Source organism: Osmia lignaria, chromosome 1 (genome assembly GCF_051020975.1).
Source record: "Osmia lignaria lignaria isolate PbOS001 chromosome 1, iyOsmLign1, whole genome shotgun sequence".
NCBI classification, from domain to species: Eukaryota; Metazoa; Arthropoda; class Insecta; order Hymenoptera; family Megachilidae; genus Osmia; species Osmia lignaria.
Genome location: NC_135032.1, coordinates 10,616,434 through 10,642,501, shown reverse-complemented (window position 1 = coordinate 10,642,501; position 26,068 = coordinate 10,616,434). Strand labels below are relative to the sequence as shown.

The window sequence follows — 26,068 nt, the reverse complement described above, 5'->3', positions numbered from 1 at the left end:
CGTTCACTCAACTTTCATCACTTCGTTTTTTGTAACGCCTCGTAACAGACTATTAAATTACTTGAAAAATTATTTCTAACATTGTTGAAGAATATTTCTAGGGAAGTTCTAATGAAATTTAGTAATAGACTGTTTTATCAAACTTCCATGTCAGGCATATCGGAGTTGATTCGCGAGGGTTAAGGAAATGCACGATGCAGCAGCTTGGTCATAAAAGAATTTATTATGGAGGAGGTTTGACAGCGACGAGGACAGCAAGGAAGTAAGGTGCTAAGTAAATTTCGCTGTAGCAGCTCCCACGTTGTCCTAGAAACCCCCATGTTCACCTACTACCCCTTTCCCTTTGAATTATTCCTCAGGAAAAAGTCTCCTACAATTCATACATCGACTATCACTTAACAAAAGTATTATGTTTTATTGTATAATTGAACATCGGTAGGAATAAGGAACGAGTAGTCTGCATTGCGTTAAGTGATAACAGTGATCGAGACGGCAATCAAGATCGACAGGGTCGATTCACTTGGCACAAATGGAGGATAACGTTCCGTTTGGCAAGCAATTCCATTGATCGATAAGGCCACTCTGTTTTCGCGATAAGTTTTCGAGCTGGCAACCATAAGTCGCTTCGATTACAGCTACCGATCGAAGGCGATCGTTCGCGAAGCCAGGGCGAAAAATAAGGAAAAGTCTTAAGTAAATTTTCCTGTCGGAGCTTTCTCTGAAATATCCTACATCGACGTGGAATTTTATTTTAATTTTCCCCTTGCTACAAGTGATAAATAATCGATTTGTTATATTTTTACGCTCAGGGAAGATTTTGTACTTCGAAAGTATCGAGTCGACGCTTTGAAAAATGTGCCACCGTGTTTTAGCCTCCTTTTGTGATTCTAAAAGTTTTATTAAACGTCAACCTTCTACGTCCTGTAATCGCGTGATTTATGCCCGACTCGTACCCCTTTATTCTGTACTTTTAGGGACAGGGTTGTCAATGATCTTTTTTTAGGAATTAAGCAAGATAAAAAAGAGAAATTGAAAAATTTTCTCAATTTTGTAGTTTGCAATTTCCAAATTTTCTCACCTTTTAAATTACCAATTTCCCACTTTTCCAAATACATAATCAGACGAACATAGAAAGATTAAAGCTAGTCGTTCCAAGGATCAGCTCAACGACTTCCTGTATACCTAACGATTACGAGGATGTCTCTAATGAATCTTCAAAATAGAAGCAGAGTCACGAAGCACCGAAAGATAAAACTGTTTTCTTTTCTCATTATCGAAGCGGGTACCAATGACCGAAACAAGAAGAACTCGACGAATCGACGAAGAGAGAGAAGAGAATTATGGCAGGTTGACGAGTAGCAGGTTGGATCGTTCACTGTAGAAAATTAGCTCGTTCAACTCGTGGTACAGTCGAGCACAGAAGCTTCCTAGTGTAACTATGTTCTCAGTTGACAGATGACGCGTTAATTTCGCGGAGGAACTGGAAGTTTCGGGCATTCAGACCGGTCGACAGAGTCCCGGCGAGTTTCGTGCTAGTTGCGTGCCTTTGTGCCCGCTACCAAGGGGACAAAATTCACTTTGAGATCAGGATAGAACCTTCTTTCATCCACGAGGTGAGTAAAATATACTCGGAAAGTTTGCCAACCTGCTTTTCGGGACGTTGTTCAGAGGATTTGCCAGAGGATTTCACTGCTTTTCCGGTTGACAACGAAACAAGGGAAAAACGAGATAAGCTTTTATAAACGATAGCATATCAAATCAATATTACACCCCTGTAGAATTACCATTCTTTCAAAATATTAAAAAAGGATATAAATAAACCTAATTAATTTCAGTGAATATCTTTCAAGGTAATTCTTTTTGCCTTTTATCGAGCATAAACGAAGGCGCGAACTAAACAATAAATAACAGATGACGATGTTTATTTAGATGAAAGTGGATTGGAAGCTGCCTCTGTTATTCCTTTTCGCGACCAGCCTGAGTGGAGAAAGCGAGCAACTTCGAGAGAAGAGGCAAGCATTGTATCCCCCGCCTCTTGTTTACCCTTTGACCGGCATTTTCAAGGTATTTATTTTATACTTCGACCGGGATGCTTTAAACTTTAATATCGGTACCATAAAATTAACTACTTTCATCCTTTGACGCGAATATTTTCTACTTCAACTTGAAAATTATCTTACTTTCTTAAGTTGAAGAAAAAGAAAAGTCGTCTTTTTTATTAAACACCTTGACGTTGCAATTAACTTTTACAATTTCACCTTCCATTTTATAACCTGAGAGAAAATTATCGATAAAATATCGGAAGTAAAAAATTGAAAATTTATAAAATTTAAGAATGAAACGAAGTTTCAGACACGGTGTCAGAGTAAAGGAACACGTTTTCTGTAAACTGTCTGATTAATCATTAATCGAGAACTATTAATAATGAAATTTCAACGAGTCCGGTTTCTGTACACTTGGATAATGGCCGTGCAATAATTCACGCTTTTCGCTGGTATCTGGAAACCATATAGAAGATAAACAGGCCCATTTAACAGGAAACGCGAATGAAAAATACGCTCGAGTGCACGGTGAACGTGTCCGGGCTTCGTATTCCCCTTTTATTTCGCGTCCTTCTTGCCACATAAATATCCTCGGACGCTCGTACATCTTGCGTATTCAAATTTTCCCGGTTTTGAACGGATTCACGCGCGTGTTGCGCGACCCGTAAGCGAATTCGTGTATCATCGTCGACCGACACGAAACTCGTTACGCTTCTAATTGATATAACGAATAAACTTGTCCAGAAGAAACGCGACAAAAAATCTCCGACACATTTCTAAGGAGAAAAAGGTGTCCTATATTATTAAAAAAGAAAATCCTTGGATGGCAGGTCATTTCTGAACTAATTCGATGAGAATTTCGAGCAACGAAGTCACCCTGCAAACATTTTGAACCGACCCCTTAATTTCGGGTACCCGGGTATCCAGAATTCAACGATCCTTTGAAAATAAAAGAAAGACAGTATTTTGAGCATACCAGACACATTGCAAATTACAAAAAGCCCGAATCACAGGCAAAATAACGTTCCTCCTTGGAAGCTGATGTTTTTCTTTCAGCGCCATTAATTAATACCTGCTCCGAATGGATCCGAGACTAAAAAAGTTGACGATGCAAAGCGTATCTTCGTAGCGAAGTAGGGGAAACAGCGAAATCGGAAGTCTCTATCGTGGACAGCCGCACTGTTTTCCTTTCCGCAATTAACGTCTCGGATGTCGGTCCGTCAGGTACGAATTAATTAGTCGTCTGGTTAAGTCTTCCCCGTCTCGATCTCTTCTCGAAGTCCTCGACATCGGTACCGGAAACGGAACACAAACTAAACCGGATTCCTCGAGTTCAGGACTCGAGCGTGTTTCACCCCCCGGAATTTTCCTATAATTAACTGCAGTTTTTATCTTCTATTTTCCGTGCAATTTTCTAATTAAACGGGAAAACTTTTAAACTTGCAATAATTTGAAAATGATTAACGATTCGAAATTTTTCTATTAAATTTAAATCTTTTTCTCGTTCTTGAATGTCGAATGCAGAAGCGTTCCTTCACGGATCAACTGTCTGATTGGCGGATTTTCAGGCGGCTGCGCGAATCCCGGCAAATATTTGGGAATTTGCCTTATGGAGGCGGGAAACTGACGCGAAATAAAATTCACCGTTTCTGGGTCAGTATGTATCTAAACAGGCGAAGCTGCACTGCGTCAAAAGCGCAGCTTCAAAGCGAGAAGAAAAACAGCGAGGAAGCAGAGTTGGAAAAGAAGAGCGACTTTGAATTACTTCCGTGTCTTCGCATCCCCATCTTATCAAGAAGATCGTATAAATACTTCCATCGCGTGCTGACTTCTTAAAAGACCTTCGGAAACTAACATTTCAATCTATTATTCCATTCATAAACTTTACTGGTAATACATCGTTTGTATAATTGAAGTTACAGGATATCTTTTCAACGATGTCAACTTGGTTAAAGAAACGGGGAAAGTAACGAAGTGCAGGACGGAGGTGGAGGGTGAGAAAGAAAGTTCAGCGACGGCTTAATATCTTGGAAACGAATAGGGGTTAAGCAGTATTCCAAAAGTTGAAATACGAGGACCAAGGTTCGCGGAAGCGAAATTTCTCCAGAAAGGACAAAAAAAAACATCCGAGTACTGCTGTATTTTTACACCCTTCTTGCTACCTCTTTTCGCACGATTTTATTTTCATCCCCTATCCTCGGCTACCCTTTACATATTTATTTCCCGAACGTCGTTCCGAAAATTCTTTGAATTTTAATCAACACGATTATTCTCTAGAAATAAACGAATGAATGCCGAGCATCTCTGAATATTTCCTTTCGTTATAGTCTTTTTATCATCTGATACGGCAACAGGGCCAATTTTGCTGTCCGTTTGATTTCGTTTCCTTGGGCTTTTCATTTCATTACATCCGGCACATTTATCTCGCTTGAGCAACGATTTCAAAGGCAAGGCGAATCCGAGGAAAAGGGAAAACTACTTTATCCAGACTTCCTTTTCGACTTCTACCCCTTCCCCTGTCTGTTAAATTCTTTACACTTGCAAAAGTTCCTTCCAACAATTCCGAGAAGATTCTATCTCGGAATTGAAAGAGAACCCCTTTACGATGTTCCCTTTTTTTTTTCTGACAATTACTCTCAGAATGGAAACTGTCTTCAGCTGTAATCTCTTAACCGTTGAACGGCAGACGCCGGGTTAATCGTGACCCCAGACGAAGAAAATGTGTATAGTATCGAGCAAAGTAGACAAAAATCCTTCGATTAAAATTAATCTTTGATTACAAATTTTTGCTGTCTCAGTCGGACAGTTAATTATCCTTCAAAGATTATCAACGATCCATCGAAGTAACGATCTCTCGGCTCGTTTTCACATAGTTTCGAACGTGAAAACGAATGGAATTCCCGTTCGTTAAACTTCAACGTCAATCTTCTCTCTCGCAGCGTCGCTGGTACGCGGCAACTTTAATGAAATCTTTCGGAGCCTTTTTATCCAGCGTACGCTTTGAAGACAGGATTTTTCTGCTCTCTAATTGCTCTCTCTCTCTCTGTCAAGCGTTCAACGACCGAGTTCTACACTGAGTTGCATTGTTTTTGCAAGCCTTACACTTGGTCTCGAGGCGTCGGCAAGCAAACCAAGCGAAATATCATGAAACATGAAAATCGCTTTGCCACAGATCTTTTCTAGATGCTCGTTTACATTACGACACAAGTTGACGAATTTTTCTTACTCTTACCCCGTGAGACAAGCCGCTTCTCTCTCGTTCTCCCTCGCACATCCGTTCCAACCATCTTTCTTCTCAGGACTTCTTTTTAATGACGGTCTTCGAGTCATTTGCTTCGTACCTCGCAACGTTTTTCACCATCGACAAAGAGCGCGACGATTGTTGTCGCGTTCGCTCTGTAACTCGCTCCTCGTCGCTCGGATACACTTTTGACGGGCTGCCCGTTTTTCTCCAAAGGGAAAACACAGAAACGTCTTCTTCTTCGTAGCCACCCTCGTCGAAAGCTCTTTAACGATCCGTCTTCGGTGATCCAAAGAAAGCCAGAGTTAAGGGGAAGAAGCTTTTATTATCTTGAATGTTTCACACGCTTACTTACTCTCAGCGATGGAATTTTTTCTCCCTTATTCAGGAACAGATTGTTCCTTAAATATGTATTTTTAACGAATTCCAATTTGAGGAACGTTCAATCCCTTTGTGCACGTTTTCTGGGGAGACGATCGTTTATTATTGACTCGTACTACTTAAAGTGATCTAGTGGGTGATCAAATTATCAGAGCCACTTGTATAAATTGACGATTTTACTTAAAAAATTCTTCATTGCAAATCTAATTAAACAGAGTTTTTAATAATTTGATCACCCATTGTAATTAGTTAGTCTTCTTGACATTTTACCAGTGTTAAAATATCAATGTTATTTATGTTTAGTTACATTTTCATGAAATTTGGAAACGTTGATATTTTAGTACGATTTGATGGCAAGCTTTCAGGAGGGAATATCTTTGAAATCGAATTCGACGCATCTAACGCTTACATCTGTATATTTATTGCCTTTCTGTCAAGCTAGTCGTGGGCATAGCAGTGCCGGTGCAGCTTTCCGGCAAGATTTTGGTTTACGGCCAAAACTTTCAGTTCCAATACATGATGCCAGACAATGCAACCTTCTTCACCAACTTCTTCGAGGGCTCGTCACGACGACATCGCAGAAGCGTAAGTTGGAACGAGAGGGCTCCTGTTTACGACGTTCTCCAACAAGAACTCGACAGGTAAGCATCCCCGAGTTTACGCGTTAACTCTTTCTAGCTTCGTAATCGCGTGCAATTAGTCCCTCCCGGGGACTGCTGAAACTTTGCCTCGTCAATTTATGAATTAACAGCTTTGACGAATTAATAGTTGCAATTTTGATGAATAAACTCGGGATGTTTGATATTTAACGCTGTGTCGCTAAGGGCAATTAACCTATCGAAATTCTTGTAAATAATATATTGATATTACAATTTGTATATTAATTCCATTGGTCGCTATTCGCGGCAGATCGCGCGATTTTGTGTAAAATGTCCCGCAACTTGTGCCATTCGAATATGGAATACATGGGATACAAATTTAATAAATTATTTATGCAATGTGCAAAGCAATTAGAAAGTGTACATTACGTTAATATGTAATTTCAGAGTTTAATTGCTGTGACGCGTTATGATATAATCTCTACAATATTAGGTACACGATACAAATATTTCGGTTTAAAATTTAAAATGTCTGCTTATAAAAATTTCTAATTATTAAACACTCTTTTTAGGAGGAACATCGACGGAAGAAGTTGCTTGAAAAAGAACATCTGCGAGGCTGCTGCGACACCTTTGAAAGACGAAGGTCTGGTCGGTGAAATATTGCATCTGCTCCTAACGTAAGACGCTTCGATTCACTCGCTATCGATCGTTCGATCTCTTCCAAATTTAATTAGAAAAAAAAACATCGTTTATCCGTTTGATCTTTCATTACAGACCCGATCAAGGAGACGCGTCGACGATGGACAGAGAGTATTTAGAGGCTGCCACTGCCGGAAGAAGACTAGAAAATTGTTCGTCCCTTTATCCGTCCTGTCCTTTCGGTGCCGGAATTTTAGACAAAATATCCATCGTTTATTAACTCAGCATCCATCCGGTTTATCAGATTTTTCACGTACGTTCGCCACTTCTCGCGGCTTTAGTTTTCTTCCTCGACCCAGTTGCATCCATCAAGCTCGCGTTACGTCAACTTTTCCTTCACAGCGGAATAAATCTCTTTCTGTCTTGCGTTACACACGCTGTTACGCTCGTTACGACGCGATAAACGAGCAAGCAAGCCAGCCAGCGCAAGCCAACAGCTTTCGTAACTTTTCCACGCGAAATTCTCGTTAATTAAAGGCCGGCTAGCGTCGAAATAATTTTCAGCGTGGCTTATGAAACGGAGATTCTTTGATCCACCACGATACGCTTTTTTTCCCCTCCGCCTCTCCCTTCCACCACGTTCATTTTCTCCGTGCTACTTGCTCCTCGAATTTCCTCGCATTCGAGGCACGATTAATCAGAGAGAAGAGAAAATAAAAAAATTGAAGAAAAAGAGAGAGAGAGAGAGAGAGAGAGAAAAAAGAAACGAGGATGCTTGCCGTCGGTATTTTATACAGCTTTCTAGATTAAGTATACTGCAAACAGGTGTTTGTGAGGAATATCATCGGTTGTGTATAGGTGCGAGATAATTTATTATTAAGTGCCAGTTTCACGGGATCGTTTTAAAGCGCGAACCGGACGTTTAATTGAAGTCGCTTTAATCGAAAGGCAGGGTTCACATTTAAAACAGCAATTGCCGGCTGACAAAGTCTCTATTTCTGCGACTCATGGGAATTATTTCGTCGATTTTCCACCCGGACGTTCCGTCTCGCTTCGAGAAGTACAGTTAAATGCATTTGCCAAGTTTAATGAACTGCCTTGTTTGATAAGTACACTTATACAATCGCACGCTCACGGTGTATCAGGGAATAGCTGTTTCTACTGTTACTTGATCGAGAAGTTTTGTCGTCGAACAAGTCTATAAAGAAATCGGTTTGGAAAACTTGAACAATGCGTTTGTGCTTTTCATGCATGTGAAATATATGTAAAACAATACTGTGCTAAATATGAAAAATGAAACTTATATTTCCTGTCCTTTTGCGATTGAAAATTTTCTCCTCTGTTGATGATAAAAATGTTAGAAGTAATTTGGAAAAAATAATATAATTTTCTATCATCTGTTACAAGATTTAACAAGGTAAATAATTCAAATTATTTCCTGGAAAAGCTTGGAGGGAAAGATAGAAACCACTTTCCCCGGGGAGGAGCCTGATTTGATTGCCACTGTACTATATATATTTTTAGGTAACAATTTTATTCTTCTGACATTTGATATTAAGGTGAATTTTCAACCGTATACCTTCCTTCGTTGGTAAAAAATTACAAGCTCTGGCATCGTACAAAATAAATATGTACCTAGAAAGAGGAGGAGCCAGGAGTAATTTAAATTTCTCAAAAAATTAAGGATTCTCGGATTGGTGGGGACCAAAGCACCGTTATCAATATTCCAAGGCACCGCTGTCCGTCCAACAGATTCAATTCCAACGGAGCAAGGATTCCAGGACAGACGGGAGTATTTCCATAGCAAGTTTGTACGAGTCTCGTGCGGCAAGTTTGCGAGGACATCTTGGCCCAGCTCCCGACATCCATGCTGATTATGCGACTGTTGTTCTGGAGCATCCTCTGTGTTACCTTCATTACCGCGGCCAAACTCGTCGCCGCAGACAGACCCACCAGGTCCTTGACGTTCCGGAAGGGCAGCTCCTACTTCGTAAGTATCTGCCAACTGCCTCCCTACTTTCGCTAATAAAATCTTTCGATCAGAAAGTTCTTAAATCGCAATTATACAAATAAATCGTTAATCATATTTTTTTTTTAAGCCTATTAATATTTCAATATTTTGAGTATTAAATAATTTTAAAAAAGGGGATCGACCTGACCCTACACGGTTCGATAGCTGAAGTAAATTTTCCACGACCTAACCGTGACTAGGATAATGCGTTCGACTCGTAGTCATAATACATTTCAGGATCCACGAATTACGGCGCGATGGTTTCATAGTGAGTGCATTAATGCGGTGCATCACCGAGTGCTCATCTGCTACCCTTTCAAGCTGAAAATATGTCGTTACGATCAGTTTACGTTATATCACGGGAAGAACACGCGTTCCGACAGCCTATCGACCAACGAAATTATCGAAACGGTATATTTAACCCTTTCCATACGAGAACAACGATATTTAATTAGTAAAATTAACGAAACATCCCGTATTGATTGTAATAAGTTTACGTTCGGTCGTAAAATTTCCAGCGAACGTTTCCAACGGAATTTGTTCGACCCAGTGACGGAGAATTTAGGATTTTAGGGGTGCAGCAGGTGCGAGCCTCGAGTAGGCTGCATTTCCAGCCGCCATTCCACCAGAAGAATTATGCAGCTCGCGATGATCCGGTGCACTTACGAGCGAGTGCAACGCGCTGGTATCGACGACACTGCACGTGCGCTACTCCTCCTAATGTACGAGACACCGGCTGAATTTCAGATCAGCATCCATAAATCGATACACTCCGCTCGACCGTGGGCCAATATGCAGCGAGCAATAATAAAGTGCAAAACTACCCCCTCCCCCCAATCGCGTGCCACTTTATTCGATAACTAAGGCGATAGCTCCTTCACAGATGAAGAGCTCGTGAAAGTGTTATGATAACGGGAAACTTTATTCAATTTCTCAGCCGATGCTACTTGAAAGATGTTCTTGTTCCAATTAATTACAGGTAGGATGATGTTTGAGACGGACAGGGTGGACGGTTAAAAAGAGGTTGCCGGTGACTTTAGAGAATGTATCGCGTGGATACGTCCTCGCAATTTATCATCGTTCCCTTTCGACAGTCCTGAATACATTCATACCCTCCCCAGCTGGATTATGCAACACGATGGAATGCACACTCGCAATATTTTCATGAATTGGAAATCCTTGAGAGCCGACATTCTTTCAGGAGTTTCCGGAGATAAATCTTATCTTTATTAATTAACTCTCAAGGATATTAATCTCAAGTTAAAAATATAATTTTGAAACAAAAAGAAACGGTGTAAAATTCAGAAAATGAAAATGATATGAAATTGGGTCTCTCTCCATGGTCCGCCGTCCAAGGATTAAATCTTCGCTACAGAACTCTCGTAATATTTCTTACAATTTTCCATTGTAACCTTGCCATTGTTAACCATCATTTTTCTTTTTCAGTACAGGGTGAATTACAAGCTGACTACCTTTTCGTACACCACGATCTTCGCCCATGCAGCCGGCTTTAAGTTGGTGTGGGAACTTCCTAGCGGGCCGGTTCGGATCAAGAGGTCCATCTCCGACGTTCACGAGGCCGCGGAACTGGTGTACGAAAGGTAATAAATAGTTTAATAGTCCGTGAATAATGCAACGGGCGGTAGCGAGACGTAGAGAAGCCTTGTGAAATTGGCGAGAAGGGTTGCTGGAAAAGGGTGCCGGATGGATTTCTGGCCATCGGGGCCGAGGCTTTCCGGCCTCGACCACTGGATCGGCCAATGCTGTACCCGCCGACTGCATCCGCAGTTAGTCACCGCCCTACCTTCACTTCCGTTTTCTTATTTCCTTCGGGCTTCTCTATCCTTCGTTTCATCCCTTCCAGCTAAGCATCCGATGGATTTCCTCGATTTTTCTCAGAATTTTATCCTCTGACCCGTTCGTGCACCTCCTTTCAGTCTGGCTTCTTTATTTTTCTTAAACAAAGGTGGAACTTGTCGAAATTTAGAACTGGCACACCAATGGAATTCTAAAATGTTATTCGGAGTTAAAAATTTTCGAAAGTATCATTGAAAAGAATTTTTCTTCATTTTGAAAATTTTCGAACGCTAAATAAGCATTTTGTTGGTCGAAATGGTTTGAAATCTTAATTTATATTCCACGAACATTTCAGCCACGGTTTCGATGGTAGATCCTGTCTGATGAAGAACATTTGCCAAGCGATGGAGTACGTGAGGCACAGAGATGGGGTAATAGCGAAAATATTAAAATTACTGATGGGGTAAGCAAAATTAGTGTCCATTTCTTCGTACGAAAATTCCTAGTTAATTAATCGTGGTTAATTTCAGATCGTACGGGAATAATGGAAGTTTGCCGGAGGATGCTGTTTACTGCGACATTCACGTCAAGAATTGCCCCCTCGAGTTAATAGGAATCGATAGTTTTATAGAGCAATAAAATGAAGATTGAGTTACAATATGCTTGATCCTGATTGATATCTTCCATTTAAATACGTGATGAAGGTCGTTTTATTCAAAGTTGATAGAACAATTTTAATTTTTGCTGGATAATTATTTATAAATTAAATTTTATTATAAAAGAACTAATCAAATCGTCGATCGCGAATTGATGATTCTTATTTTTCCAACGAATCGATATCTCCTCGTAGGGTCTTATTTGTAGAAGTTGAACCGGAAGTGTCGGTCGTTCATCATCCCGGTGAATTTTCCACCCTTCCGCGACAGCTCTCGCCAACATTCCACGACAGAACGGTTATAATTGCATCCACGTCGGACCACGCGTTAACGAAAAGCATTAATTTAGAATGCTGTGCGGTTTTCTTGCCCGAGACGACGAATATGGTGTGGGTGGTGGTCGCGAGAGCGCGCAACTCCCATATGCAATTAACAGACGCTCGTTGCGCAGCTATGGTCTACGAAATGAGGAAATAAGTACCTTGGCCTGGTGAAAAACATCTCTCCCTATTCCTCTTGGATGAACTTCCTTTATTTTTTTACTAGGCTTACATCCTGCCAGTGAAGATAGGATGAATTAATATAAGGAAGCTGTTGAAAGTACAATAAACGAGTGGAACCTTTGCATTTATTGTTAGATTTTATAAAAAAAAGAAATAATGACATTTATTCAAATGAATTTTAGGATATTAACTCAACTATTAATATTCCCTTTTTTTTATTAAATATTAAATTTTGTTTGCAATTATGGCACTTTTAGCAATTTCCAGACACTTTTACATAGATCTTAACCTAGTTACAGAATGGAGAGCCGTTTTGTTTGTGCAAATAATTGTCGTCTTACTTCTGATCAAACCTGTGAAAAGGAGCGAGTCGGTTCCCGTTAACTCACGCCTGTTACTGATCTTCCAGTTCGAGTAAAATGTCTCAGTATAGAACGCACTCTATCAGTGTTCACTCGATTTTCGTAGGGAAATTTGCTTTCTCTTTCGATAAATCAAAACGCATGAGAAGGAGAAATAGTGGTGTGATCTCGTCGAAGGGATGCCAGGCATTCGACGTCTTGCTATTTTTCTCCTGTGTCTTGATTTTTTAACGATCCATGCTACTGAGAATCAAAATGACACGAAGATTTTATCCAGGCCGAAAAGATACTTGATCTTCCCGGAGGGCAGCAATATGCAGGTAAAAAATTAACAAAATTTTTGTCAGAAAGTAATCACACTCAGAGTTAATTACATTAATTAAAAATGTATTTTTGCTTTTCTGTTTGATAGATGGTATACTGTCTGACCTTTGGAACGTACATTACAGAAACAGACGTTGTGGTGGGAATAACAGCTGCTATGGCTTGGGAGCTACCGACCAAAGTTGACCCAAAAGTAACAAAGCTGCTTCATCGTCGAACCAGAAGCGTCATGTTTCCCAAAATAGAGGCGTTTTTGCAGTCGTAAGTAAATTACTGTACTTCGAAAGGTATTCTTTCATTTAATCCTCTTGTTAACGGGAGTGACGCAACTATTATTGACTTGTACTACTTGATAACAGCGTTCGCTCTAATTTCCTTCAGCCACGTTTAGAAATTAGTAACCTAAGACATTTTCTTTACTTCGCGTGACAATTTCAAGTAATTCTAAGCTTCTGATATTTCCCTTTTCCTCTCATAATTAATTTTATAAATTATTTACCCATGGTCGCAGTATTATTGACTTATACTACTTAAAATCTACCTTTTTCTCTATAATCATCGTGATTTTTTTACTTTTCGTTTAATGAGTTTCACTAGTGTCACAAATTAAGTAGGAAACAGGGTGTTAGATCGTAAAGGGAGGAGAATGGTGGGAATTTTAATATCTTTTTTTTTGTGATCCCTCTGTGCCTTGTTCGCTTGTTGTTTTTGTCTGACGAAAACTCGCTTCCTATTCGCTCCTGAAGTGTGATATAACATGCAAATGGAGCCCTTTTTTTCCTGGCTGGCACATGCAAATGCATGGCAGGCTCAGGAATTTTCATGAGAAACGTGTGAGAATAACGAAACAGGAAGTCGCTCGATTCGATTCTGTCCCATTTATACAACGCCTTCCCCCTACTCGATGAACATATTACAGAACGAATTATTCAGAATAAATCATGGAAAATAATTCTAAAATTATCTCCTCATCAACTTTTCCTACTTTTCTATTTTTTAACAAAGCAGAAGGAACGAAACGAATTTAAATCTGCTAATTTAATCAACACCGTTCCGTCGATTCAAGAACGCTCTAATGACTCGAAACAGCGATTTCGTGCGACGCCTAGTTATCCCGGAAGTTCGTGTCGCGGAAGTTTCCGGCGGTGGTATCGGCCGGTATAGCGTAGCGCGTTCTCCGAGCTCGAGCGCTTGTTCCGACTTTCAGACGGGGAAATATTTTAAATTAAACGTCATTGACAGGACGGGACTTGATGGGAAGGCTTGCGTGATGAAGGCACTTTGCGAAGCGGCTCAACGGGATCCTGCTGACGTAGGCAAAGGAACCCTGGTCCAGGAACTTCTACACGTAATATTTACGTAAGTACATTCTTTAGCGCGTTACAAAAATTTACTAACAGAGATTTTAATGTTTATAAAGTTATTACATTTACACAGAAGATATCGTTTATATTCATGACTGTATTAATACCGGATGCTGGGTATGAATATGGTGTAAAATATTAACAGCACAATGATAATGCCATTAATATTAAGTGATATATTTGCATTCATATTGGGGTCACCGGAGAGACATCTGCAATAACTTTCTCGCAAATCCTCCCTCAACCATCCTTCAATTGATTATATCCATTATTCAATATCCATTCCTATACACGTCCTTTGGACTGACTGTAATTCGTCTTGCCGACAAGTCCAATAGATCGAATCTCCTTTGAATATAGTTATTGATATTTTTTAAAGATTTTCAGAAATTTTGTTGCATTTTTACAAATGCATTCTCATCGTACGGGTGCATGTAACGGATCGAAGGAGGAAGATTGATATCGCACGTACTCGTTGATGGGCACATAATGAAACATTCAGCGACAAAACAGGAGCGTATCTAATACGAACAGTTAGTCAATTAGAGCGATTATCAAGCCAAAACGTCGGGCTGACCGGCATGTAATCAATTAAAGGAACTAATCAACCGAAACGATTGAGTTACGAGTGGACCCATGTAACCGATTAACCAACACTTAGCCGGTCAATTTAGCATGGATAAATCATTTCGGTTCAATTGTTTCTTAATTCAGTGAAACCAGCGTTCAGTGTATCGAATTCCTTAATCTTTTATCCTATACGAATCAATTTTCCCTGGAGTTTGAAACTTTCCAACTTTTACTTCGCCGAGAATCGATTAGCTATTTTGCTAGGAAACAGTAGCCATTAAAGTTAACCAAACTTGGACGGGATTAAAATTTAACCAAGAGCGAAATTTCAAAGATTATAAACTTTCGGTTAATTGAATTTATTCGAGGAAAATTCACGTGTTTCCTGATGGAATCGGGTCGAAAATCAGATTCCGGTAGATCCTATCGTTCGAAGGAATTCTCTGATTCGTCAGTTCCATTTGGCTACCTTAAATCCCATTTTCCTTGTTGCAGGTTGCCCAGGGACGGAGGAAGGTTCGAGCGATCGCGGGATCAAGCTTACGAGCACGCATACCGGAGCAGTGAAAATTGCGGCCAACTTTATCCGACTTGCCGGCACTCCATTTACGACCTAGACTTCTGAGCTCCTCTTCAGGGATACTCATGTGTACGTTCAATTTTCTTCCACTTTTAGTCAAACATCCTTATCGAGATTACGATGAAGATCGGTGTAAATAAACATTTACAATATTGCAGAATAAAAATAGAGAGACATTTTAATATTGTAATAAATTTTTATTCGTTGTACTATAATCACAAATAAATTATTTCCATTTTAACGATGACACGTTATTGCAGGGGAAGTGGTTAATAAATTTGTCCCTGAAGAATTGAAGGAAGGGTGCAATTGGACGCATTCGTATGCGTGTTCACCGTTGACCGCGTTTCTTTCGGACGTGCCCCGAGGAAGAAACGCTTCCGAAGTTTTCCTGGCTACCATCCCGGTACTGGACGATTTTTCAACCCGAACATTGCCGCATCACTGCATAATCTTCATCCACCGCGAACACGGTTGCCCGATTGCTGCCAAGTTGTGCGGATCTGAATTCATTTTTTTTCTTTTTTTTTTTAAGAAAACTCTCCAAATCCGTGCTTTTATCAATATTATATGAAGCACAGGGTCAATTAACCCTTTAATACACAATTTATTCTCGCATGTTCCTAATAATTCCCGAGGATCCCCGAGCAATCAGCGTTTCAATTAAAACTGTATCTCCATATAACTCCTATTTAATTTCGCTTCGAATAATTAGTCATTTCTAACTTCCAGCTTGTAATCAGGCTAGTATACATAAATTAGTCGAATCAATTTACAGAGAAATATTTAATAAAACGGGTAACTTTATTTCGAAATAGAAAAGAGGAAGTTGAAAGAAAGTTCCTGAAAGAGCTGATTGATTTCGAACGAAAGCTCGAAAGAGGCTGTAGGTTAATTTACTGTATGGTGGTAAGAGAAATGGAGATTGGTCTGGAATCGACGTCAGGACCGATTCGATTGGGTAATCTGTTTAATTCATTGTATCGATTAAAAAGAATTTCATGAGAGGGAAATAAAAGACGAAAGAGCGCGAGTGTACGTAGAATTAATTGGAAGAGTGCCACCTCTACAAATTTGTTCGTTTCGTTTTCTCTGAAACAAATCTATCTATGTATAGCTGTCGGTTATCGTTCTGCTTTTATCCGAAAAATTGTCTAATCAAATTTCATACGATTTCTATCGATGGATTCATGGTTTGTTAAACGAGAATAGTGTCGAGCTTTTTGTAAACGGTAAAAAGAAAAATGTCCAATATTAAACAAGCAAGTATTACGCTAAATACGTTCTCCACGTTTTATTAATGCATTCGCGACGCGGTTTTGAACGAGAAATAAAAATCTCTGGTTGGTTTTGAATGAAACACGCACCCCTTCCCGGGGTGGATGGCTCTTTATTTCGATTCCACGAGAAACGCACTCGTGCGTTGCGTTTTCAGACCAGACTGAAAACTTGAGCTTGTTCAAGTATTACCAACAATGGTCAGTTTTAATTGCACACTTGTCAGAGAGGTAATTTTTTACCGCGTGATCTTGAACTGTAGCATTTTTCTGAATGTCTATTATTTCAATAATATTATAGGCTTTTTATGCGAAACAATTGAAATTTTGAAATAATTTATTCCAAAGAAATATGAAAAACTCAAGGACACTTGGAATACTGAAAGAGAAAATATTTTTATTAAGTTGAATTCTCTCTGGGAGGATTAATATCGAAGACAAGAAACGAATGATTTTTCGGAGGGACCTCATAAAATTAATCCTCCTTACAAATAATATTCATTTGTATTCAGCAACGTCGAAAATGACAAAGCGACGGCCGGGTATAAAAGCAGACAGGTTGAATAAATGACGCAAATGGATTTCGTCGGGGCTGGTCGCATAAATAGCAAAGTAGTCGGCGGAACGAAGAGTGTCCTGGGCCACGGGGTGTCAACGAACCGGAGTTGAATTACGCGAATTACTGCGATACGATCCGCGACGAGAATTAATAGAAAATGGTGGAAAGATCGCGGATCATCGTTCCGTGCTCGGCGAGTAATTAGAACGATGGGGAACGGTCTCCATTCAACGGTGTTCGTGAAATTTTATCCACCGGACTTGTCGGTCGAAAATATAATTGCGAATGTTCGTCGCTGGTGAAACGGAACTGCGGATTTTCACCAACGATAATACATTTTTTTTTAAGGGGCGTGTTTCTATGCACTATCGGTAGATAAGTGGTATTTTGCACTTTTATGTCCATTTAATATGCAATAGTCTGATAATTAGATTGCGAGGGATATTCACTTAATGGAAATTAAAAATTTTGTATAATTCTAGTAGCTATTATATTACAAAAAAAATAATAATTATAAAAGTGGAATTTTTTAGAGATTAGATAAATTATTTCATTTCAAAGGGATTCAGAAGTAATCTTGTTCCAGTATCATTATAAAATGGAATAATGTAATCATTTATACCTAAAGCGCGAAAAATGGACACTTAAAGAGCCAGATACAATTGCCATGGTAGATTTTAACGACTAATTTAAGGAGACTTAACGACCCCGCCTTAAACTGCTCGCTAAATGGTCCAGGAGAACGTTCTAACCACCATTACTTGTCATTATATCATTCACCAGTTTCAGTCACTTATCGTCTCTGTCCGAGGGAACCAGCTCGACCAATTCACTTACGTTATACAACGTAATTTGCGAACTATAACGGAACATCGACTATGAATATGTCGTTTGTCATACCGTTGATCGGATTTCTGTGTCTCCTTGACCTCTCAGTTTCCACGAATCATAGTATCAAACGGACCAAAAGGGAATTCGAGACCAAATACTTGGTATTCCCTGAAGGGAGCAATATTCAAGTGAGTTTAATCTTTCTGCCACTTGCTGGTTGTTAGTGTTATTTAATAATTTTTCTATTCCCCAATCCCATAATTTCCCATTATACTATTTCCCATCCCCAATTCCTTACCCACGAATTTCCCATTTCCTATTCCCAATTCTTCAATTTCCCATCGTACAATTTTTTATTTTTCATTTTCAATTTTATATTTTATATTTCCTAGCCTAGCCCCAATTTTCCCAATTATTCTCTGAAACGTTAACTGATCTTTCCAGCTGGTGTACTGTATGACCATAGGCACCTACGTGAAGCCTAGTGGTTCGCTCAGTTTGGGAGTGACAGCGGGTCAGGCATGGCAGTTGCCTTCGAAGAGCCTGCTGTCAAACAAGTTCAGGGATTATCATCGTCGAAGCAGAAGAGAGTTGTATCGCAAAGTGGAGCTTCTGTTGGGAAGGTGAGTTTGAAAAGAGTCTTGCAGAAGGAAACTTCTTTGAGCATTTACCCTGTCGAAAAAAAGCTCCTCCCTCATTTCTTGTACGATAGAAAAATCCCTGGAAACCGTTCATCGCATTCTCTCGTACGAAAATCCGAATCATCGCGCGATTTTTGCCAGGAAGGGATCAAAGGGATCACGGTGATTGTCGATAAAACCGTTTTTAGATCTTTGTACTCGAAATCTATGGCCAGTTTTCTTGGTCGAATCGTGGAAACGTGTTAGCGATTAAAATAGCGAGATTCTGAAGGGGGTTCTTTCGTGGAGGAATTGGGGGGATTAAAGGAAAACCGAGGGGATTCTCGGTTGAAAAGCTGAGAATTACGTGTTCAGAAAGTTTTAGAGACGTTGGCTGGAGTTTTCAGCCTGTACCACTACAGATAAGTAAACTATAAAGTGTTGAAGGCAAGCAAAATAATGCAATTTTAATTTGTAATTATTTCTGAAAGAAATAATTTTGCAATAATTTTCTGAAGGTGAAAAATACGATGTTTCAACACTTCCAGGTCGGTGAATAGAGAAAGATTCCAAAGGAAATGGAGGTTTGAAGAATGTTTTATTTCCTTGTTTTTCATATTCTTCTTCGTTTCATTTTTAACGCAATAGAAATTCTAAAGAGACTGCAAAAGGGAACGAAGGGGGAGGGATCTTTTAACCAAGTTAGCTGGCACAGTTTCGATGCGCCTTTACGCGAGACGCGGTCACTTAGATGGCAATTCAGATATCGCGTTCTCCTCCGAAATGTACCATTTCCGGTGAAATTAAATCTTTAACAACATCCGACTATGAAAGACCTCGAAAACACGATTAAATTGCTCTTGGTTCACAGGGAAGAATATTCTTGAAGCTTTCTATGCATTTCAACGAAGGACCAGCCAATTTCTATTAAGAATATTGATGGAACATTGTCGTCAAACTTCAAGCTTTAAATTGAAATATCATAAGTGCCATTTTACAATATCTTTATATCTTCAAATTCAATTAGACTTCATACATTTCAAAATTTATCATAGTTTGCTTCAAGTAGCAACCAGACATTTTGTATGAAGAATATTAACGAGTCCTTTAAGTAGTTATTTTCGTGAAACTTCAAGCTTTAAATTGACGTATCATAAGTGCCATTTTATGGTACTTTTATGTCATGAATTCACGATTGAATTGGGTTTACTTTTCCCAATATGATCTTTTCACAGTTCCGAGGGTTCGCCGCATTGTTCCCACTCCGCGAAGGGTTTCTTCGTTTTCGGCCGATTGGAGAGGCATTTCCTTGTGTATGCAAAACAAGGAATTTTTTTTACCGTCGATAAAACGGCTTTCTGTCTGGCCACTTGTCCGTTTCTCGCCGGATAATCGTCGAAAACGACAATGAGAAGCAAGAGGAGGGTTAAGTGGCCGGCTCTCAACACCCCTTATCCCTTCGATCCACGTCACGAACGTGAACAAACGTTGACCTCCGTTGTGAAAATGGAAGGCGATCGCGAAACGCCACTGATAGAACTGCTTTTTCAATCTCAAAGCTCTGCTTCTCTCTCCTACCCCCTTATGAATGACGTATACAGAAGAAGCTGGTGAAAGAAACAAAGCTCGGCCGTCCAAGCAAAGCTTTCGTCCCTCGTTTCTGTCGATGCCGGTGAAAGGGTTGAGCTTTTCGTGGATTCGGCACGATTGTGCGCCCTGAATCGCGTTAACGATAAAGCGAGCCTCGAGATGTTGACGAACGAATAGGGCCCTCCTCGAAAATGTGCCTCTGCTTTGTTTCATTTTAAATAATGATCCTTCAGCCGAGTGATTATGAACCGAGGCTCGAGAGAATTTATTGAAATAAATCAAATAGCTTCCATCGAAGGAGCATTACAGGGGGTTCAATTAGTTTTTCATTAATTTTCTTACGTGAAATACCCCCTTTGTCGACAACTCGTGTACACCGTTAGCGGATGACTGGTCGTTTTTCACCTACGTATATATACGGCCTCACATAGAAGGGGTTAAACCGCACAAGAAGGCCAGCCAAGACTGTTCGAGTATTGACAAACGAGAGGGATTTATCTCGATGGGCGAAAGGGGTGCATTACTCGAAAGGAAGCATTATCGATCGATTAAAACACCCCCCAACCCCGTCACGTGTCGCGTAGCCGTTTGCATAAATATCTTCGATTGGCCGATATTGGTAGCCATTTGTCAAATTGCTGCATCGGAATTCGCGCGACCCCGACAAATGGCATTCAAGATTAATTCTTATATTTATGCCCGTTTCATTTACTTCCCACGAAATCGATTTCCCTGTTCGTTCGACTCGTTACTTTCATCCTAGTAGAGGAATGATAAAAAGTCGTTTCAATTATCTGTTTAATTTCAACGAAATTCGTTTCCTCTTCAAGAAGGGGTGGAAATCGATGATCTATAAATTGAAAGAGGAAACTGCAATATTATTTCAAATATATTATTTTTCAAAAAAAAAAGGAAGCATTCTAGGATTTGGACTGTAAAATCAGTTTGACGATCGTATATATACGTGCTTGGTAGGCAAAGGGTTAAACACGATCCCAAGATTCCCAGCGGTGTCGCGAATAGACAGGAAGGACGCATTATTCGAATCCTAATAGCGCAGCATCGTGCTCTGTAATTGCCCAGTATTTGCTTTCGGGGTAACCGGCTACGGTTTTGGGCGGGTTTAGCTGAAAAGGGCGGAGTGGGTGCTTGTAAAGGTTCACCAGTTTACACCGTACCACTTGGTAGCCCTGGCTCGGTATTATCGCGAACTTAATGAATAGACCGCCGACTAACGGACAGCAAGACGACGATAACGAGGACGATAATGACAAACGATCCGAGAGACCTTTGCTGTTACCTACCACTTAAACCCTGTATCCTGTTGCGAAGTCAGGGCAACGACGGAAGGTCCTGCGTCCTTAAGGCGATCTGCGATGCCTCCGCAAGAAGTCGACAGGAGATTGGCAAGGGATCCTTCCTTCAGGAGATTCTGCACGCAGTATTCACGTAAGTGTCTTTATCTTTCTAATTTTTTTCAATTCAATCTTTCAATCGATTGTAAGATTGATTAAAAGACAATCGAACAGGAGAGGAGATCGAAATGGAAAGCGTTGATTAATAGAATGTTCATCAAGGGAAAGGGAGAAGCTAAGAAGGTGGCGATCGAAGCGAATGGTTAAACGATGATTAGCGAAAAGATTGATTAAGGAAGATGTAATATTGATCAGACAGAGGCGTTGATTAATCGAAGGTTGATCGTTTAAAAGGGACAGGCTAATATGCAAACGCCACCCCTTGAAATTTAATATCGCGATCCCTCGGTAAACTTCATATCTTCCCAAACCTTCATTGACATTTAAATTTCTCATTCGCTTGGGAATCAATATTCATCGAATATAACAGTGAAAGGTCGGTAGGTAAACTTTGTTGGATGTTTCAATGGAACGGTGCGAAAAAAGATTAAAATAAAAAGACAGAAGAGAAAATAGAGTATGGGTGACGGATGTATCTGTCATCAAACTGTCGTCGGGTGCAGGTTTTTCGAAGTCCGTTCAAAGCTGCCAGCAAGACGGGCTCGCCTGGGTTACACTTTTTCGATAACACGTTGAATTTATTCATGGCATCCGGTGTGACGCTTGACGTAGTCTTCGACCGGCACAACCGGGGGAAACTTGAGAAACCCGTCGAGGCTGAACTCGCTGAATTTCCTTCGACAACTTTTCCCGCCGTCCCGTTTTAATAATCGTTCGAAAGTTTCCAACGCGTCAAGAATCGTCAGCTTCTCGCTGATCGAAACGAAGCTGCCTCTATTCTTCCCTGTACAGCAATCTCCGGATTGTTGTTTAACAATTAATCGCGATTTGTCAATTATTTTCTTCATATCATCGTTTTAATTTCAGGGTACCAGATGGATTCAGCGATACAGAATCAATGACCGACTACGACAGAGCCTACCTTTGGAGGGAGAAGTGCCAGGAAGTGCTGGACAAGTGTCCAAACGTGTTCTGAACAGACAGAGAATCCTTCTTCTTCATTTTCTAAGTGACCACCCGATCCTCGACCGTTTAGGAGGCTCCTCGAAAGCACTCGAGTTACGTCTGCCATCGAGGTGGCAGGGAAATCGTCTCTAATTAATGTGCTTCATTTACTTACTGCTTTACATTAACATCTTGATGGTCAGTGTGATGAATTTCAGGTGATTTTCATACAGTTTTTCAGACTGAACAAACTGTTCTTGGACAGCGGACCATGGAGAGAGCCCGAATTTTAATTTAATCCTTTATCCAATTATTAAATATTTTTGTTTTTAAATTCGAGTCTCAATTGAGCCAAGGGTTAAAGTGAATCTTGAAATAAAGAAATTTCCAATCAACGTTAATACCCTTCACCAAATTAATTACACATTTCAGACAATTGTGCTAAAACAAATGATGAAAAGTTAATATTTTACATCGAACTGTCTGAGGGACAAAACGAATCAGATTCTTTCGAAGAATAAGAAACCTTAAGGTTCATTAATCAGAGAGTAACTGTTACAGAGATCGTACATTTTCTAAGATGCCTCGTTATCTATCGAGCAGACGTTATCAGTGAATCCATTAGTCCTACAATAATCTTGGGTACTGTCTAGAATAATGCCAGTGTGCATCCCGGAGCACGCAACCTTCCGGGGATTCGGATCTAGTGCAATGGTTTCTCTATTTTGCTTGCATGCACGCGTCTACCTCTCACCAGAATACTCTGTTTATGCGTGTGCGAATATATGCGCCTATAACGCGATTCTCCCTTTGAGAACGTCAGTTGGGGCTTGAAATTTGCATTACTCCACAGTACGCGAAAATTGCAACAGTATGCAGGGAAGAAGATTATAAATTCAGGGTAGAAAATGATATAACAGAAAGCAATCGTAACAATCGTCACCCAGACCTACAAGAATTAATACTGTTTAAAATTTTTCCTTAACCTTTGGAACGATTTTAATAATATTAAATAGGAATTTGTTACGATACTTTAGAACAGAAATGCACAGAGGTTTAACGATGGGGGTGTTTAAAATTCACTTTCGTGGACTTCAAAGCGAACCTTTCGCGTTGCCCCTCGTCTCTTCATTCATTTATTCGAAAAGTATTGGGCCGACGCAATTTCGCGAAGTCCCTGTTCCCGTTTAAAATGCAGCGACCCGTTTAATTAAGACCGATCGGTCGGCATCGAGGAAAACCAGCCCTCGTCTTGGACATCGAATAAATCACTCGTTGCTTCCTCAACCGACTCTCCAACCGTGTTCCACGCTGTAAAGGGAATGAAAAAGTAGCAACATCATCGTAGATGGAATAGGGGTAGCAAGTAAAATTACCCCGTAGATGAGAGCCACGAAAATGGTCAGGATTCCTTGAGATTGGATAACGCAGGGACGTCGTCGTTGAATATATTCCCGGAGATTTGCGAAATTTAAGAACACCCTGATCCTACATAGCGAGCACGGCTTCAGGATCGAGACGGGTTCTTCTTCTTCGTTCCAGAATTCTTCAGAACCAGCAGCTACGCGAATTTGAAATTCCGTCACGAGAACCGGCTGAGGAAAGACACAGGGGTCGTTTACAATATACAGGCCGTTTAACAGCATACGTTCAGGAATGAATAAAAAGTTTCTGGAGAGATTCGAAAGGAGAATTTTATTCTTCAGGGTTCGAGTAACTTGGGATAAAAATTAAGCAGACGGTATTGAAAAAAATTTTTGAATTGGCAATATAACAAGAGGTGCTTCAATCTTCTTAATTACATCCATCTAATTATATTAATAAACACTCTTTCCAGAAATAATCATCTCCAAAGTGAAACAACGCTGTCCATCTCCGATTTAGAAGCAGAACCTGGACAAATACAATCGAGCGACTCGTGCGATGATGAAAAACAGTACGCCAGGTTCGATAACTGGAAGGTCAAACACGCGTGGTCGTTCGAGGCGGGTTCGAAGCGGAACGATGCCAGTCCGCGAGGAACGCGTAAACAGATAGACCGCCGCTTCGGTCAGCTTAGTAACCGCGAAAGATGTTCATCGCTACGTCGTGGAGGAAGTTTTCAAGCCAGCTGATTCTCCCAGGAGACGTCTGAGCTCTTCGAGAAACCGCGAAACGGCTGATTTCAGCCGGTAATTCCACGAGATGAGAGCCCCGTGGCTCGTCCTGATTCTCGCCGAGATCCTGGACTCGATGCCGGCCCTCGGGGACACCGTGTGTCACCGTAATCACACCGACTTCATCGTTCCCAGTCAAAGGTCCATGGTGACTCTATCCAGACGTAGGCGTCTCGCTTTTCCAAAGGGCAGCGCGTTCGTGGTAAGTGTGGACATTTTTGGAATTGTGGAAACGAAAGCGTTTTTCGACGGAATACCAATCGAGATACCTTGGGATCAGTGTGCCAGACAGGTATTCGTGGCAGAATGGAAGATTAAAGCAGTGATTTAGTGATATTTGTGATTGCAGAGGGTAGTTCATCTTCGGACGGTGGGAAATGGGTCAATCGAGACCTGGACCTATGAAAGGTGTATAACGGTGCATAGGTTAAAATTAGACACTCTAATTTTTCAATGCTGTTGAGGCTGAAAGTAGAATTAAGTATTCCACTCCCATTAACCCTTTGAGGGGCAGTGTCACAGGAATCGTAATCAGTGACCCCAGAAACCTTTAGATAACCTTTGATTTTAATAATTTGTTTGGAAGAAAAATATGCCCCTCAAAGGGTTAGAGAATGTTTGAATAGAGTACCTCTATTTTTACACAAAAGAATTTCATATTCTGGAAAATAATGTCTAAATAATCGTTGTCTCAGTGATTCACCGTCCGAATATTGCCTTTTCAGTTTACAAATTTCACAAAAATTCTAAATTAATAGCTGTTGATCAAGGGTGCTTATCATTGGTGTAACAGTGCAATTTCTTTTTTTTATAGATGACAATATCCATTTTGCAACCGATTCCGGTGAAGTTGCCCGCAGTTTGGAATCTGGATTTTGAGTTCGATATGATCTGGCCAATACCGTCTACCACGGAGAAAGTACCAATCAAGAGAAAGTATTTCGTAAAAAGACCATGGATACTGAAACGACGTCATCGTCGTGAGCTGTACGCTAATTTTGAGACTGCTTTGGATAGGTACACATGTCCTCTTAATTAAAATCTTTTTAAAATTCAACCTGTTCCTTGCAGAATACTTTGTACCTTTACAAAGAGTAAAAAAAAACACACACAATTTGTTTCAGCCAGAATTTACCAGGACGACAATGTATTCTGAGGACAATTTGTGAAGCAAAGGTATTCTTGAGCCCTCCAGGTGAATCCTTCATCGAAGACGCAATTCGACTGATTTTAAGGTACGTCAAATAAGAAGAATATCTTTTGTTTGTTAATTTATTGCGCGTATAATTTTGTTTCAGTAACATTGAAGACGTTGGAGATATAGACTCGTACGACATCGCATATAGGACTAAGGTACCATGCGACATGGCCTATACTTGTCCATTTTCTCTTCTAAAATTATTGTTATTTCACTTGTACTCGGATAGTTTAAGCTGACAATAAACGTTCCTGTTCGCGGAGATTTATTTTTCACTTTCAGGCCCTGATGTTTATTTCTCTACAGAGGAACTTTTGGTTAACTTGGCTAACTACAGACTTTTAG

The 26,068-nt window shown here is 40.2% G+C and overlaps 5 protein-coding genes across 6 annotated transcripts; all 5 read left to right on the top strand.

Annotated features, from left to right (window-relative positions):
- The first annotated feature begins 1,486 nt into the window (after positions 1-1,486).
- Positions 1,487-7,654, top strand: LOC117606173 (uncharacterized). 2 transcript variants are annotated; one of them, XM_034328286.2, is made up of 5 exons: positions 1,487-1,613; positions 1,930-2,064; positions 6,103-6,305; positions 6,836-6,943; positions 7,041-7,654. In XM_034328286.2, the coding sequence occupies exons 2-5, from the start codon at positions 1,930-1,932 to the stop codon at positions 7,183-7,185; spliced, it is 591 nt and encodes a 196-aa protein (XP_034184177.1). In that variant the 5' UTR covers positions 1,487-1,613; the 3' UTR covers positions 7,186-7,654. The 2 variants fall into 2 exon arrangements, with proteins under 2 accessions (XP_034184177.1, XP_076549466.1); XM_076693351.1 differs by lacking the exon at positions 1,487-1,613.
- Positions 7,655-7,788: 134 nt separating this feature from the next.
- LOC117606174 (uncharacterized) lies at positions 7,789-11,798 on the top strand. The gene is made up of 4 exons (XM_034328288.2): positions 7,789-8,895; positions 10,363-10,517; positions 11,069-11,176; positions 11,244-11,798. Exons 1-4 carry the CDS (start codon positions 8,773-8,775, stop codon positions 11,350-11,352), a joined length of 495 nt encoding a protein of 164 aa, XP_034184179.1. The 5' UTR covers positions 7,789-8,772; the 3' UTR covers positions 11,353-11,798.
- Positions 11,799-12,260: 462 nt separating this feature from the next.
- On the top strand, positions 12,261-15,239 carry LOC117606188 (uncharacterized). Its single transcript, XM_034328320.2, has 4 exons — positions 12,261-12,554; positions 12,647-12,819; positions 13,801-13,917; positions 14,988-15,239. Exons 1-4 carry the CDS (start codon positions 12,414-12,416, stop codon positions 15,115-15,117), a joined length of 561 nt encoding a protein of 186 aa, XP_034184211.1. The 5' UTR covers positions 12,261-12,413; the 3' UTR covers positions 15,118-15,239.
- Positions 15,240-17,353: 2,114 nt separating this feature from the next.
- On the top strand, positions 17,354-22,746 carry LOC117606189 (uncharacterized). Its single transcript, XM_034328321.2, has 4 exons — positions 17,354-17,927; positions 18,184-18,362; positions 21,282-21,398; positions 22,292-22,746. Exons 1-4 carry the CDS (start codon positions 17,787-17,789, stop codon positions 22,398-22,400), a joined length of 546 nt encoding a protein of 181 aa, XP_034184212.2. The 5' UTR covers positions 17,354-17,786; the 3' UTR covers positions 22,401-22,746.
- Positions 22,747-23,459: 713 nt separating this feature from the next.
- On the top strand, positions 23,460-26,045 carry LOC117606187 (uncharacterized). The gene is made up of 4 exons (XM_076688162.1): positions 23,460-24,727; positions 25,340-25,542; positions 25,650-25,760; positions 25,824-26,045. Exons 1-4 carry the CDS (start codon positions 24,554-24,556, stop codon positions 25,960-25,962), a joined length of 627 nt encoding a protein of 208 aa, XP_076544277.1. The 5' UTR covers positions 23,460-24,553; the 3' UTR covers positions 25,963-26,045.
- Positions 26,046-26,068: the final 23 nt, after the last annotated feature.